This window comes from Labrus bergylta, chromosome 16, assembly GCF_963930695.1.
Source record: "Labrus bergylta chromosome 16, fLabBer1.1, whole genome shotgun sequence".
NCBI classification, from domain to species: Eukaryota; Metazoa; Chordata; class Actinopteri; order Labriformes; family Labridae; genus Labrus; species Labrus bergylta.
Genome location: NC_089210.1, coordinates 10,365,316 through 10,378,987, shown reverse-complemented (window position 1 = coordinate 10,378,987; position 13,672 = coordinate 10,365,316). Strand labels below are relative to the sequence as shown.

The window sequence follows — 13,672 nt, the reverse complement described above, 5'->3', positions numbered from 1 at the left end:
TTGAAGAGTGATGAATGGACGTGACATGGAATGTGTAATAAATCATAACTTGTACTGTTTGGGGCCTGGCATTGAAAGCATCATGTAACCAGGTCTAAACTCAGATGTCAGATTATTTACTGTCCTCACAGATGCTTTGGACAGAGGGAGGCGCCATATACACACATCTACATGATGGTCATATTTTACCACTTAGTGTAATGGGATGGAGATGAGCAGCGAGTTTGGGACTTTAAATTCCCTCCGGAGAAGTATGACGCAAGAAAACACAAAGATATAACTCATTGTCCTGGGCTTCATGGTCTGCCTGCTGCAATCTCTCTCCATCTGATCGTTGTGTCTTTGTAATCACCATGGTAACAAACTGAGGAGGAGAGAAGGGGTGTGCTTAGAAACAGTGTGGAGGGAGTGAGAATCACAGCGAAGGAAGAGAGTGACGGGTGGAGTTTAGACTTAAGAGAACGCTGCTTTGCAAAGAGAAGAAGAGAAGAAAGAATTAGAGAAGATTTATCTGTGTATTTATTTTCGCCTTTCTGATGCCCAACATGTTTTTATGTTTGGTGATGCTGCTCCTGCGGGTCTCCCAAACTGAGCTGGAAAGAGTTTTGGATCAACAGCAAACAGGTGAGCTGTGTTTATTTTCCCTCCATCACTGCTTAAATGTTTCCACCTGTCCTCACTGCATCCCGTCTGCTCTTTAAAGACACACAGATGCCTCAACTTTTCAGGTTTATGTCACTCCATTATAGCTTTGCATGCACAAGATTTGCACAGCCATCTGTCCATTTACTTTTGAAATAATGTTCTTCTTGTTGCTGCATGCTACTGTTGATACTTAAACTCATCCTAAACCACAAAACTTTAGCGAGCGTCTTTATGGAGCGACAAATGGGCAAACCATATGCACTAAAGTGGGTGACCTAGTTTATAATAAAATCCACAATTAAAACACCCTCTTCCACAAGCATGCGACTGGGTCTAAACAACAAACCCACAAACAGCCATGTCTCGGTTTTAAAATTAGACTTTGTTTTTCGTCTTGCCTCCATGCTTGACTCTGGCACACAAATGTAAGGTTTGTCTGTGTAAGACATTTTGGATTGATCAGTTTCTACATACTATTTGACAAAGGGCTTGTTTCAAAAAGTGATGGGATGTAGAAGGTTTTTCAGGAGATGTGTTTTGGACATTCTTTTTCATTTATTTCTAGCTCCTAGGAATTTGACTGGTCACTTTCTACAAACTCCTCCAGTAATTCATGAAAAAAAAAAAAAAAAAAAAAAAGTTCAGTCCTGCAGTACTCCTGATGAGGGTTGCAACAGATGAATCTGCATCCCAAATATCTGCCCCGCAATTTCTTTTGGCTTCCATAATAAAGGGGTTAGTTGTTGCCATTGACCTAGCATACCATCCTTTCCTGGGCCTAATTTGCTCTTATCTGCCGTGTCACTCAACATTGTTTACCTCTCAGTTTTAAGAAATGATTTTGGTCCTGGGAGAGCCATCAACGCCATCTGACCCAGACTGTAAAAACACAAAGCCTCAAGCTGAAAATGAATTGTTTGCCCTGCGATGACCTCCCTGTTTGGCCTCCTGTCTTTGGTCCATGCTGAGAAGTTTGCTTAACAAAAACGCCTGAAGCGGATCCAGACAACATGGAAGAATGAGAAACAGAGTGAAAAAGGATTGTAAGATTGAATCATTGGTGGTTGTTATTGTCTGTTAATCCCAGGATGACTCTTATTTTGCTAAACTAAAACTTGTGTTTAAGGAAAACTAAACCGGAATGAACAAAAGAAACAATCATCTGCCAACAGCAGAGCGACTGGTTATCTGAATCATGGTGTCATTTGGAACAGTATTTGCATCTTTCATCAATTCTTTTATCAGACAAGAAAAGGCTTAGAATAACAATTCTTTTAAACTCCAATCAAGAGAATTGGTTTCAACAATGCAGGAGAGGCAATCAGAGTTTACCAAATTTGGAATTTATTTTGTCATTTCTTACTTGTTCCCCCCTTATAGGGATGTTGAAACATTTTTTTAAAAATCTTCGAGACTAAACTTGTTGTTTCTTTATAAAAGGAGGCTCCTCTCAATGAATTAATCCTACTTGTTCTTTTTAGTGTGTCAGCTGCGTCTTTACTCGCCAAAATACATACAAAGGTTTTCACCACAAACAACTTCTCCAGTCTTCTATGAAGGACATTGACTTAGATGAATTACAAATGCACATTTTTATAGAGTAAAATGTCCGCTCTCGACCAAAATGGTGTTATTATGGATGGAGTCTACTCAGTGGAATGGAGCTAAAGATTTGCACATTCAGCCTTGAAATGACATGTTGATTGCGGGTGATGTTGGCGAGTGCATGCCAGCTCCTCCAGCCTCTGCTCAGGAAGGGTGTGTTCTCTCAGACTGCTTGGAGCTGACCGCTCACAAAAAAAGGACACTAAACGTCGTGGTTTGGTAGCTCCTAAAAGAGTGGGCAGAGGTCAGTTTTCTATCCAAAACATCTGCCCTCTCATTGCCTATATTAAAAAAAACTGGCCCCTGTGTCATGTCATCTGCTGCACCATCTTATTGACTTAAAGGACTTCTTAAAGGAAGTCTCTACCTGCAACAGTATATATTTCTACTGCAAAAAAACTTAGCTGCAGTGTTCTTGACCATGGGCTGTTTTAACCAACTAACATTTGAATCACTTTCTGACTCACTAACACCATTTCTACACCAGTGTAGAAAACACTAAGGTTTGGTCCTTAGGCGTTATCTTCCACTTGAAGAACCACCCTGTTGTTTGCCTAAAAAAAAAAAAAAAAAAAAGGCAAACGAGAGAAAAAAGTCAAGGTCCAGTTCTGATTCACTGGGTTTTGGGTGGAATTTAATTTGAAGCATTACATCAATGGGCATTGCGTGGACCATTCAATCAGTACAACAGTTAGCTTTAAGTTTAGATGAGATTTTGAACTTCTCACTTGTAAATATCAAACCACCGTTTAAAAGTCTAACTTGTTTTATTTGAATGATTCCAAACATATATTTTTATATGGGAAGAAATTCTCAAAGTTTCTATTATTATCATTATTCATTCATTGGAATAATGAGGCCAGGGGTTCAGAATCATTGCCTTTAAAGGTATCAGGATTTTCTTTGGAGGCATCTGAATAATTGTTAAATTCCTACAATAAAGATAATATTGTGTACATAGTACTAAAATACAATATGGTCAAATATATGACCATATCAGAGATAGTTCTTTTCATTTGGAAGTTCAATATTACAAAGGAAAGTAAGGGGGAACTTTAACTTCTTAGTCTGCAGTCAATTGTAAGTTTCAAATGGAGAGTTTTGAAACCGCAAACCTAGTTACTGTATTCAATGTGATATTTGGGAAGCACTTTAAATTCCCAGCAGTGGGAGCAGATTTGCAATCCAGTGAAAAATTCATAAAATGGATCAGTTGAAAATTTGTTTTTGTTAGTTTTGACTTGACAGTCGAGACAATGTGACTGCCATCTCATTGTTTTGGTTAATATTTTCTGGCTGGATGACAGATGATCTGAGCAGATATTGTAATATCATAAACCACTTCATATCAAGTGTCTGCACCCCTCCCCAGTTTTATAAATCTGAATATTTTTATCTGCTACACTGCATACTTCAACAATTAAGCACCACACTATTCCTCCTCTTACCTCATACATGCCATGACAAGGCGGGTCCAGCACTTAGTAATCACACATCGAGGTTTAATTTATGAGCTGCAGCGCATGCTTTGAGACACTACCTAATTGAATCAAAGGGTGGAGGGAAACATACATGAACAAACACAATGTGCTCCCTATGAGGTCAGGACATTTGGGTTGTCACTTCAGGAACTCGTTTATTGACTCATTGTAGTTTTGATGGCTTTGGAAGATGTCAGTGTAAATGCGGAGCGATGTTTAAAGCAGGCCTTGCCAGCATATGTCCCACACAATCTAAACTCAGGGGGTTTGGCACAATACATGCCCTAACACACTCAGGACAAAACGCAGACATCAAACAAGTGTCTGTCAACTAACATTTCCATGGCAGAAGAAAAGCTGCACTGGCTAGTTCCCATGCAAAGTTGTTTACAAGCTAAATATGCCAATTTTCATATCTATGATCTTGAGGATAATCCAGTTTTTCATGTTGAACCACCCTACGTGCTACAACTATTTTTCAACTATGAATGCCTAAAACTTAAAAGAAGGTTTATGTTTGTTAATTTTCTTAAGAAGGGCTGGTAAAATAGGGGTTGGAGGTTTTTCTGCATGCAAATATGTTTTTTTTGTGTGTCTTACGGCTTAAAAATGTGTAAAAACAGCTGAATTTAAAGCAATCTTTTGACAGTCAAACTCAGATGGCAGGTCAGTTTGGTCCAGCACCTGAAATAAATAAAAAATAACAAGCTTCGCTAACATGTTCTTTCCAGAAAAACAGACGAAAACATGTGTTTTAATGTGCGTTTGGCTGAAGGGGGATTGTCATGTTCGTCAGATCTAAAAGTGAACTTCTCCCTGTGCACTCTTCATCGCTCCAACTCACAAGGTAGGCTAAGCGAGGGGCATTCATTCACACATCAAGCAACAGCTCTGTCACAAAGAATTATTGGAAGTCCACCAACACTCAGCCTAAATAAACTAAAGCCGGTGTCATGTTTTCTCATTCTGTGATGTTTTATTTTGCTAAGCATTTAATACAATTCAAGCATGAAATCCTTCTCTGGTGGAAATTTTGCACCCCAGCCATTTCCCAAGCATATTACATCAAACCCTGAGTAACTTGGCAGGGTTCAGTTTCAATCTTAACCCGCAATATCAATGCACAAGGGGACTCAGTCGTCATTTCAATTGATTTGAATCAGGTGTGGAAGACTAACACAAAAGACAAAGGGGGGGGGGGGGGGGGGGGGGGGGTGATCCGATTAAAGGAACACGACACTCATCTTGTAGCCTAATAAGCATGTTGAGTTAAGAGAGTTAGTGAGCACTTTCACAGGTTAACTCTGTAAACTTTTAACATTTCAAATTACTTTTTTTTCAGTTTAGTATTTCATAAGTTTCCCCCACCAGCAGTTTAGGGGGCGAGTTGCAGCAGGTAGCAGGCTTGCTGTTAGCTGTAAAGTTTGGCTAGCTCCAGCATGGTCTAGGAAAACCCCTTCGCACAGATAGGAGTGAAGATTAACAGGGTTACACTTAAAAAGGTTAATGAGTGTTTGAGCGTGGGCTTTCAAACCGGGTAAAGTGAAGACCTGGCTGAATCACCCTGCTCAGTTTAATCTGTTCAGTTGTCCATAAGACCAACCATAGCCTGTGTTAAACAGAATGTGCTCCCAACATGAAGACACCGGAGCAGCAGAGACGAACTCTTCGCGGCAGCCAAGCTGACCACGGCGACAATCACGGCGTTTCAGTACGGCTAAACTGAACATGCGGAGTGATTATCTTGGCTTTTTTTTTTTTTTTTTTTCTAAATATCCCCAGCGACACTTGGCACATCTCCTGTCGTCCACTGAAAGCTAAAAGAGACGAAAACAGCAGACGTCAATGACAGGAGGTCGCCCATATTTAGGGTTAGATGAGACACTCCGTCGAGAAACGGCGCTGTCTGGAGTTTATATACACGGGCTGGTGCGTGACGTCATTACGTCGTGTTCCGTAATGTGTGTAAAACAGGCGCAATCAAAACATAAAAAACAGGCGCAATCCAAAAGGCTAGATAGACAGGCAGATGTGTTTTATTGGCTATGATAAGCTCAGATAGCCAACATATTTAAGCATATTGGTTGTCGACTATAAATAAAGTATACATTTACTTTTTTTAAGATTATATTTGGGCTTTTGACAGAAAATATTGGAAAAGAGAGTGGGGAAAAAAACTATTTTAACTGCTGCTTTACTATTACTATTACTGGGGTTGTAGGGCCACATCAAAAAATCCAGTCGAGGTGTACTATCATATGCATTTACCATAGTCAGTTGGAAATCAGTGTGATGCTCTATTAAACTCCAAACAAAAACTAGGAAGATGTGGCTTCACGTTTTAGTGGTTTAAAATAAAGACAAGCTGTCGAGTAAAACCCCCAAAACTTTCAAACAAAGTCTACCTACCCCAGTTTGCTTACTAAATATGGTTTGCAGTGATTGTTGGGTTTGACAGTTCCTTCCCAACATCACCGCATTATAACAGAATTGTTTTTGCCTTCTTTCAACATGGGCTTTACCTGACAAGGCCAATAATTACTTTTTCTGAAGCAAATGATATTTCCATTTTTTGGCATATTGACTGAAAGCTGTGTTGCAACTTCAAACATTATTCTTTAGAACTATTTTATCATAGGGTGTGGTACTGCTGATGCTGCTGGGGAAGTAAACAGCTTTGGTGTAACGCATCAGTTTAAGACTAGTTTTAGACTTTAAGGAGGATTTTAATGCTGTCATCATTACCTCAAAGCATGCTAACCCGACACTTATTATTTTGGACAGACAAATGGTACAATGTGATCTCACAGCGGCGAGGAGAGTTGACCAGAGAGGACAGTCTTCCTTACAGACCTCAGAGGTCATCTTCAGGCCAGGCTAGGATAAGCCGGGCGGTCCTGGGTGGAGAACTCACCATCGACACCCTGCCAAACAACTTGACACGTGTAGTGGTGAGGGCTGCACCACAGTGGTTGTCTTTACAATAATGGCGTGTGGCATTTACTATGATTCTACCTTTTTTCTATTTATTATAGTTGAAGTTAAACACAGCACTCTTTTGGAAAATTCCCTCTTTTTCACCCACTTGGAGAACATTATGACATTATATTATTTAACCACAAGCAGAGAGAATTATTGATGTCAGTGTGACACACTGAACACAGTCACATCATTAAAACCAGTAATTTTCTGTGTTTTTCTGTCTGGAAGGAGGATTCTGGTAAGTATTACACATGGCGCAGCTACGGCCCACAGGACCAGCGCACGAAGGAACTATGGGTGGATATGAGTGACGTCCGACATGGCCAAGTTAGAGTCCATGGCATTCTGTCTAATTCACACAAACAGGCTGCGGTGAGTCTCACACACAAAACAAATCACTTTTTTCTTTAGCCACTAGAGTTTAAGCAACCCTTAGTTTAAATCCCATTGTCATGCTATATGTGCCATGCCAACATCTCAGCAACCATCTTTGTAAACATAAAATAAACCAACTGAGATGTTTCTTCATTGAATAACAAGTTTGATTAAAGTCATGCCTGAGTTAACTGATATGTGCTGTACTCTTTAGAAGACATTTAGAAATGTTTCATTCATATGGTTATATACAGGGCCGGCAATTGAAAGCAAGGTTTCCCCCTATATAAAGCATTCAGCGCGTGCTTATCCAATTCAAACTCACTGACTTATTTATTAAACGAGAGATCGAATCCTTTTCACTTTTTACAGTGGTGTTGTGTGTCAATATTAAGAAACTATAGTGAGTACAGAAGATACACTGTGTTATTATATGGGAAAATCAGTAAGACATATTTACATCCATTTTGTCATTTACACAAGTATGAATAAATACAGAAACAGGATGATCACAGGGGTTAGCTCATTAGTAAAATATTTGAATTGAGACTAAAATGTCCCCTGTCCAAGTCTGTGTGCCTTGTAGTTGTTGCTCTGTGTGCAGTTGGATGTGGAGTTGTTGTTTTAAGAATTCTGGTTAGACTTGCCAAAGGGTTCCAGCACACTGAAAGTCTTGACCTTTACTGGTTAACATCTGGACAATTCACACAGCTCACTTTAACATGGAGGGATATAATGAAACAAGCACAGAAAAGGAAAACACCAGTACTCTGAGAAACCAAGGATTATCAAAATGGATACTGTGGGATTTGGCATCACAGAAACTTCCAACCCAGGTTACACAGTTGGTGAGGCAACAGCAACATCACATTATAAAAGGAAGGGAAAACAGCCCTGAGTTTTTGGAAATAAAGAGACGGTGTTCATTTGTATATTTTGTTGAATCTTAAACCACACTTGACATAATCCAGTGCAGTTTAAAGTTAGGCAGGGTCTGTTTCCATTTAGGTTCACTTGGTCCTGAGACTGATCATGTAAATTTTGATAATTTTGGATGTTGCTGTGGTTCTCTTTTGCAGAATATCTGTTTTCAGATGGTCAAACCCGGTAACCACAATGACCCACCCCTACAAGACAAAGTAGTGCCCATGTTGTATCTAGATGGTTGCAGAAGAGTTACATCAGACTGTATACTGAGAAAAAAACTAAAAACTAAAAAAAAGGGCAGAGACTGCTGGTGTGAAAAAGTCCTTCGTACGAGACATTACTGCAAGGGGGTATAGCTCAGTGGTAGAGCATTTGACTGCAGATCAAGAGGTCCCCGGTTCAAATCCAGGTGCCCCCTCATTATGCCAAACTCCAATGACCATGACAAAATATTCTCACAGAGTGGGGCGTGGCCTTGAAAAGAGTTCTATTGTATGTAGGTAACTGTTGTATTGCAATTATCACTGTTTGTAAAGGTATTTAGTTAAAGTGATTGGTCCACTGGCAGACTCCACCTCTTCCAAACAAATAGAGGAGGCCAAATGTAAACGCATTCAATGTCAAGTGTTCAAAACCAAGGTTTGACTTAGTGTGAAATGTTCATTATTTATAGCTTTAAAGCCTTCATATACAGGTGATGGAGAAACTAGAAGAGCAAGAGTTATGATTGTATCAAGAGAAACCTTTAATGAGAGAAATAATACACACATACAAATACACATTTACAGCTTCTTTATTAATGTCAGTGTGATACAAAGAGCTTATGAGGATACTTATATTATATACAATACAAACATTATATCAGAACAAGAAGCTTTCATCTGTTAATTATGGATTTTCCATATTTAAATATCACCTTCTCTCATTTTCTGTTCTATCTCCTCTCTTTGCAGAGGGTTGCCCTGTCGTTTGCTTTTCCTTTTTACGGACATTACCTGAGGCAGATTACCATAGCAACAGGAGGTACATTTCCTTTTTCTAACAGATGTTCAAATGACCTTAACTACATGTGTTCAGAGCAGAGGAGATTTTTGTTTTGCAAGGCAACAACTTACACTAACATCTTTTTTTTTTTTTTTTTACCATCAGGGTTCATCTTCACAGGGGACATTACTCACCGTATGCTGACTGCAACACAGTACATCGCCCCTCTAATGGGCAATTTTGACCCCAGCTACTCCAAAGACTCCACTGTGCAATACCTGGACAATGGTACGTTGCTAAACAACGTGTAAGCATGGCCTTGTTCCTCAGATTAAATGTCTTACTTGTCTAACAACTGTTTGACTTCCCTTGTCTGTAGGTGAGGTGTTTGTAGTCCAGTGGGAAAGGGTCAGACTCCCAGGAAAAGAGTCAGCAGGAGCCTTCACATTTCAGGCCGCTCTTCACAAGACAGGAGCCATCACATTCAGCTATCGAGACGTGAGAAACACCCCTGCTCTCTGCTCACATAATCCATTTTAAAACCCAGCTGTCTTCCTTATATCATTCTTCTTGTTGCCAGATTCCTCTGTCGTTAGATGTCATCAGTTCAGCTGAGCATCCTGTGAAGGCGGGTTTGTCTGATGCCTTCATGGTCACAACCCCAGGTCAGAAATAATACTTATGCCTGTCCATGGATGTGTTTAGAGTATATAAGAGTCTTATTTAAACATCCAGGTATTTAATCCTGTGATGTTTCTTACGCAGAAGGCGAACGACAGAAGATTTATGAATACCATCGGGTTGATGTTGACACAACAAAAATCACCAGCTACTCTGCTGTTGAGTTCACTGCACTGCCTAGTAAGTGATATCTATTAATCCTCATCACTGGAAACGTATTGAAGGACACGTTACACTACACTCGAACAATAAAACTAAGTTTCTTGCTTTCTATCTGTCCAGCCTGCCTGCAACATGAAAGCTGTGAGCTCTGCCTCTCGTCAGACCAAACCTCTGGCTGCAGCTGGTGCAATGTACTCCAGAGGTGAGTGTGAATTTAGCCTAGCCCAGATGTTGACAGAGCAATTTCGACCTTTCTAAATATACATGTTTTGAGTTTTAGGTGTTCAGATGGCATGGACAGACACAGACAAGAATGGTTGGACTATGCCTGTTCAGAAGAGGTATAGCAGCTGGGCTCATTTAATTTCATTTAATGAAAACCTGCTGATTTGCTGTTTTTGAGACTCATGGTTTGTTTATGGGCAGAGCAAAGATGCAACCTGCGAAGATTACTCCAGGGCGGACAGCTCCACTGGTTCATCTATCATACCAGAGATCGAGGATGGGACCCCAATGACTCCCCTACAAAAAGGCTGTATAAGTGATGGTGAGGCTGATTTGTTGGCACAATGTATTTATTATTTAACCACATTAGTTTATTACAATTTAAACACATTATGCCATGAAATAAGCAGAACATAACTGCTCACCTTCTTCTCTCAGATGAGACCAAACGTCATATATTCAAGACGGGAAATGGTGAGTTGATATTTGAGGAAACAATCTTAGCTGAGGTTTATGAATGGTTACAACTATGGGGCTTTCTCTCTAATACAGATGTAAGGACAGATTCCTCAACCAAGAGCCACGTGTTGGCTAACACAGGACTGATAGCTGGCATAGCAGCTGCACTGGTGTTACTTTTGGCTCTGATACTTTTGGCTCTTTACATCAACTATCATCCCACTGCTGCATCGCCACTTTACCTAATTCAGGTGAGCACTAAACGCATCCTTCACATCCGCACACCTGCCACTGAAAGGAGCAAGGAGTGCTTTTACAATTCCAACATCAAACCTAATCTGTATGTGCTTTTTTTTTTTTTTAGAGACGCAAGAACTACTGGCCTTCTTTGAAGTTTCAAAAGCCACAACCTGGTTACACAGAAGTAGAAGGAGACGGTCATGAAAAAGACTGCATTGTTGAAGCCGGGCCGTGTTGAGTACATTGATGGAAATGAAATAGAAACCGGATATTAGCATTCTTCATTTCATTTATTTTTCAAAGTTACATTCCCATTACAATTCAACTTTACATACTGTTTATGTTTTTTTTTTCCCACACTGTTCAAGACTCCATTTCTAAAAGATGAATTGTTGCATCAGTTTAGCTAGATAATGACACTTGTTTTATATTGAATGATTTCAGTAGAAATGTATGTTTCTGTCTCATTAAACTGTATTCAAATTTTACTGCAATAAATTCCACAAGGCTTACAACCCTAAACTTGTGATTTTGATTATTTTAAGTTTCCACTTTCTCTTTTACAACAACATATAGGCTACACTGTTTCAATGCAGCAGCTTACAAAGCTTATGCTTTTGGTTCAATATTAATGCTGTACAGAACAAAAAAGGAGGACATTTCACAAAACATCAATGCCAAAATCAAGAGAAAATCTCAAAAGAAAAAATATATACAAGAGGATACAATACTGCTCTTTGGTCAGCAGGTGTCCTCCTAACCAAATGTATTCTCCTGAAGTCAACTAGGGCATGCAGTGAACGTGGCAGATGTGTAAAATGTGATCACTGGATTGGTAAAACCCCCTTACAAACCTGCCACTATGAAGAGCAAGATGATCGCATGAGTTTGCTATGCAAGCACAGATGGGAAGAGGACGGATGTTTTTTGCACAATGCTGCTCACAGATCGAAGTCGATTTCTTTCACAGTGACACAAAGACGATTTCCCTTCATTTTTTTTTTAAAGCAAGACACAAGTAATGGCGGTTCTGTTAAGATGTGTAAAATGTCTAGATGTAGTTAAAAAAAACAAAAAACCCTACTTCCCAAATATTGAACCTCCCACACTGCTTCTTCCCTTTCTGCTCGAGCACGCGCTTCTGAGGAAGGAAGGGAGGGAGGGGAGAGAGAGAGAGAGGAGGAGGGAGGAGGGGGGGGGAAGCGGACGCGGACGCGGACGCGCGCTTTCCGTGTCTGGTTAGTGGACTGACAGCCAGCTGTGCGCCTACAACAACGACAACAACAACCTCCTGGATTTTGCTTCTTACAACAAGATTAGCGTTGGTCTCTTACACTGATCATAATCACTCACTGTAGCTAGTTTTTTTTTTTTTTTTTTTTTAAAGTGTGTACCCGACAGCACACGGCTACAAACAGAAATCATCGGCGGTTTCCGTGCTAACTAGCTAGAGAGCATTCCTCCAACATGAATCCGTTGTGTGGCAGATGTAATCTAGTCGTTTACCCCACGGAAAAAGTGAATTGTCTGGACAAGGTAAGAAAAAAAAACGGTCTTCCTTTTGTATTTTTCTTTGTAAAAAAAAAAAAATAGTCTTGTTACACCTCCTTTTCACTGTAGCCTGGCTGCTCTCATTTCTGCTCTGGTAGAAAATGACACCCTTCCACATTTTTTTTTTTTTTTTTGTGAATGAATTGAACACCCCGACAGGACAGGTATTTCGCATAGCAAGGCAAGCTAACGGCTAGCTCTACGTCTGGAAGAGGCGCTGGCACACTGGACCCAGTTATGATATTATTACGGAATATATTTGAGAACTATGGGGCCCAATTTAAGAAACCTGAATGTGTGTTTTTTTTTTTTATCAAGGCAATGGCTGGAGGCTGTAATATCGATGTAGCGTAAAAGAAAAAAAAAAAAAACCAGCGCGGAGCTGTGCTTCCGCTAGACAAGCTTGGTTTGGGCCTGGCTGGCACCTCTGCTTTGAATAATGACGTCCGCTAACGCCTATAACCTTTAACGAACTCGCAGGGGGGTTTTTTACCTTTCAAATACGAAACGATTACATGATCTCTGTGTTACTTTCCAGAACTGTGTGTTTCATTATAACAAAGCCTTTTTTTGTGTGCCATTTACTGCTTGGTGGCAGCAGCAGCAGCAGCGTGGACTGATTTGTAACGTGTTCTTGTGTCCAATTCAGTTGCTAATCCAAGTCAGGTATTATTAGTGGAGCCAGCTCGATTAGTTTCCAGGCAGTAACATAATCTCAGCAGCCAGGGTTGTAATCTCGTCAATTTTACCCATATTGACTCTGCTGAGATCACTTATTCGCACAGGAGCAACACATTGAGCCAAATAAGCTTAATCAGGTGCTGCTCAGGTACATGTAGGAGTAGCAAACATGTCAAACAGATCACTTACTTGGGGTCTACTGTGTTTGGTAAATGCATAGCGGTTGTTTATGTATTTTCTTTAACCAAAGCAGGACTTGAGGCAAGTAGATAATTTGTCTAATGGACGTCTACTGAAAATCAATCCCTGTCGAGACCTGCTTATCTGTTTGGGGTGACATACGGGGGAGGTGGGGAAAGAGTGCGCCAAGCACATTATCGAAAGTAACATCAGCTCTTGATTGGATGCATTACTGCTCAGCTGCATGGATGTATACTTGGCTGCACCATGACTAATGTTTTCCCAAAGTGCTCCGGACTGGAATTGATTTACCTCAAAGGCCATTTTCAATGCTCAAAGCCTGCCAATCTTAAGAATTGCTAGTCATGTTGGAAGGCTGGTATTGATGAGACTCAAATTGCCACAAGAACAGCCTGGATGAGCGGTGGAATCTGGCCGCAAGCAGAAGAAGAGTGCATTCCAGCAGACAGACACTCCCATAAAAATGTGCTCTG

General features: G+C 40.3%; 2 protein-coding genes and 1 non-coding gene across 5 annotated transcripts in view; all 3 read left to right on the top strand.

The window, feature by feature from the left end:
• The first annotated feature begins 224 nt into the window (after positions 1-224).
• Positions 225-11,307, top strand: LOC109983129 (plexin domain-containing protein 1-like). Of its 2 annotated transcripts, none has more exons than XM_065965195.1 (14): positions 225-624; positions 6,516-6,682; positions 6,942-7,085; positions 9,020-9,038; positions 9,165-9,287; positions 9,379-9,497; positions 9,580-9,664; positions 9,765-9,860; positions 9,963-10,044; positions 10,123-10,183; positions 10,269-10,389; positions 10,506-10,541; positions 10,620-10,777; positions 10,891-11,307. In XM_065965195.1, exons 1-14 carry the CDS (start codon positions 537-539, stop codon positions 11,002-11,004), a joined length of 1,413 nt encoding a protein of 470 aa, XP_065821267.1. In that variant the 5' UTR covers positions 225-536; the 3' UTR covers positions 11,005-11,307. The 2 variants fall into 2 exon arrangements, with proteins under 2 accessions (XP_065821267.1, XP_065821266.1); XM_065965194.1 differs by having other exon boundaries at positions 227-624; positions 8,969-9,038.
• Positions 8,362-8,433, top strand: trnac-gca (transfer RNA cysteine (anticodon GCA)). The gene has a single exon. It is a non-coding gene; the product is annotated as a tRNA-Cys (tRNA).
• Positions 11,308-11,967: 660 nt separating the features above from the next.
• The window catches only part of lasp1 (LIM and SH3 protein 1), a 30,292-nt gene continuing 28,587 nt past the window's right edge, over positions 11,968-13,672 (top strand). Inside the window, exon 1 of one of the 2 annotated variants that reach the window (XM_020632601.3) lies at positions 11,968-12,302. In XM_020632601.3, coding sequence (XP_020488257.1) covers positions 12,234-12,302 — 69 coding nt within the window. In that variant the 5' untranslated portion in view covers positions 11,968-12,233. The remainder of the gene's footprint in view (positions 12,303-13,672) is intronic. The other variant, XM_020632600.3, reaches the window with a different exon arrangement.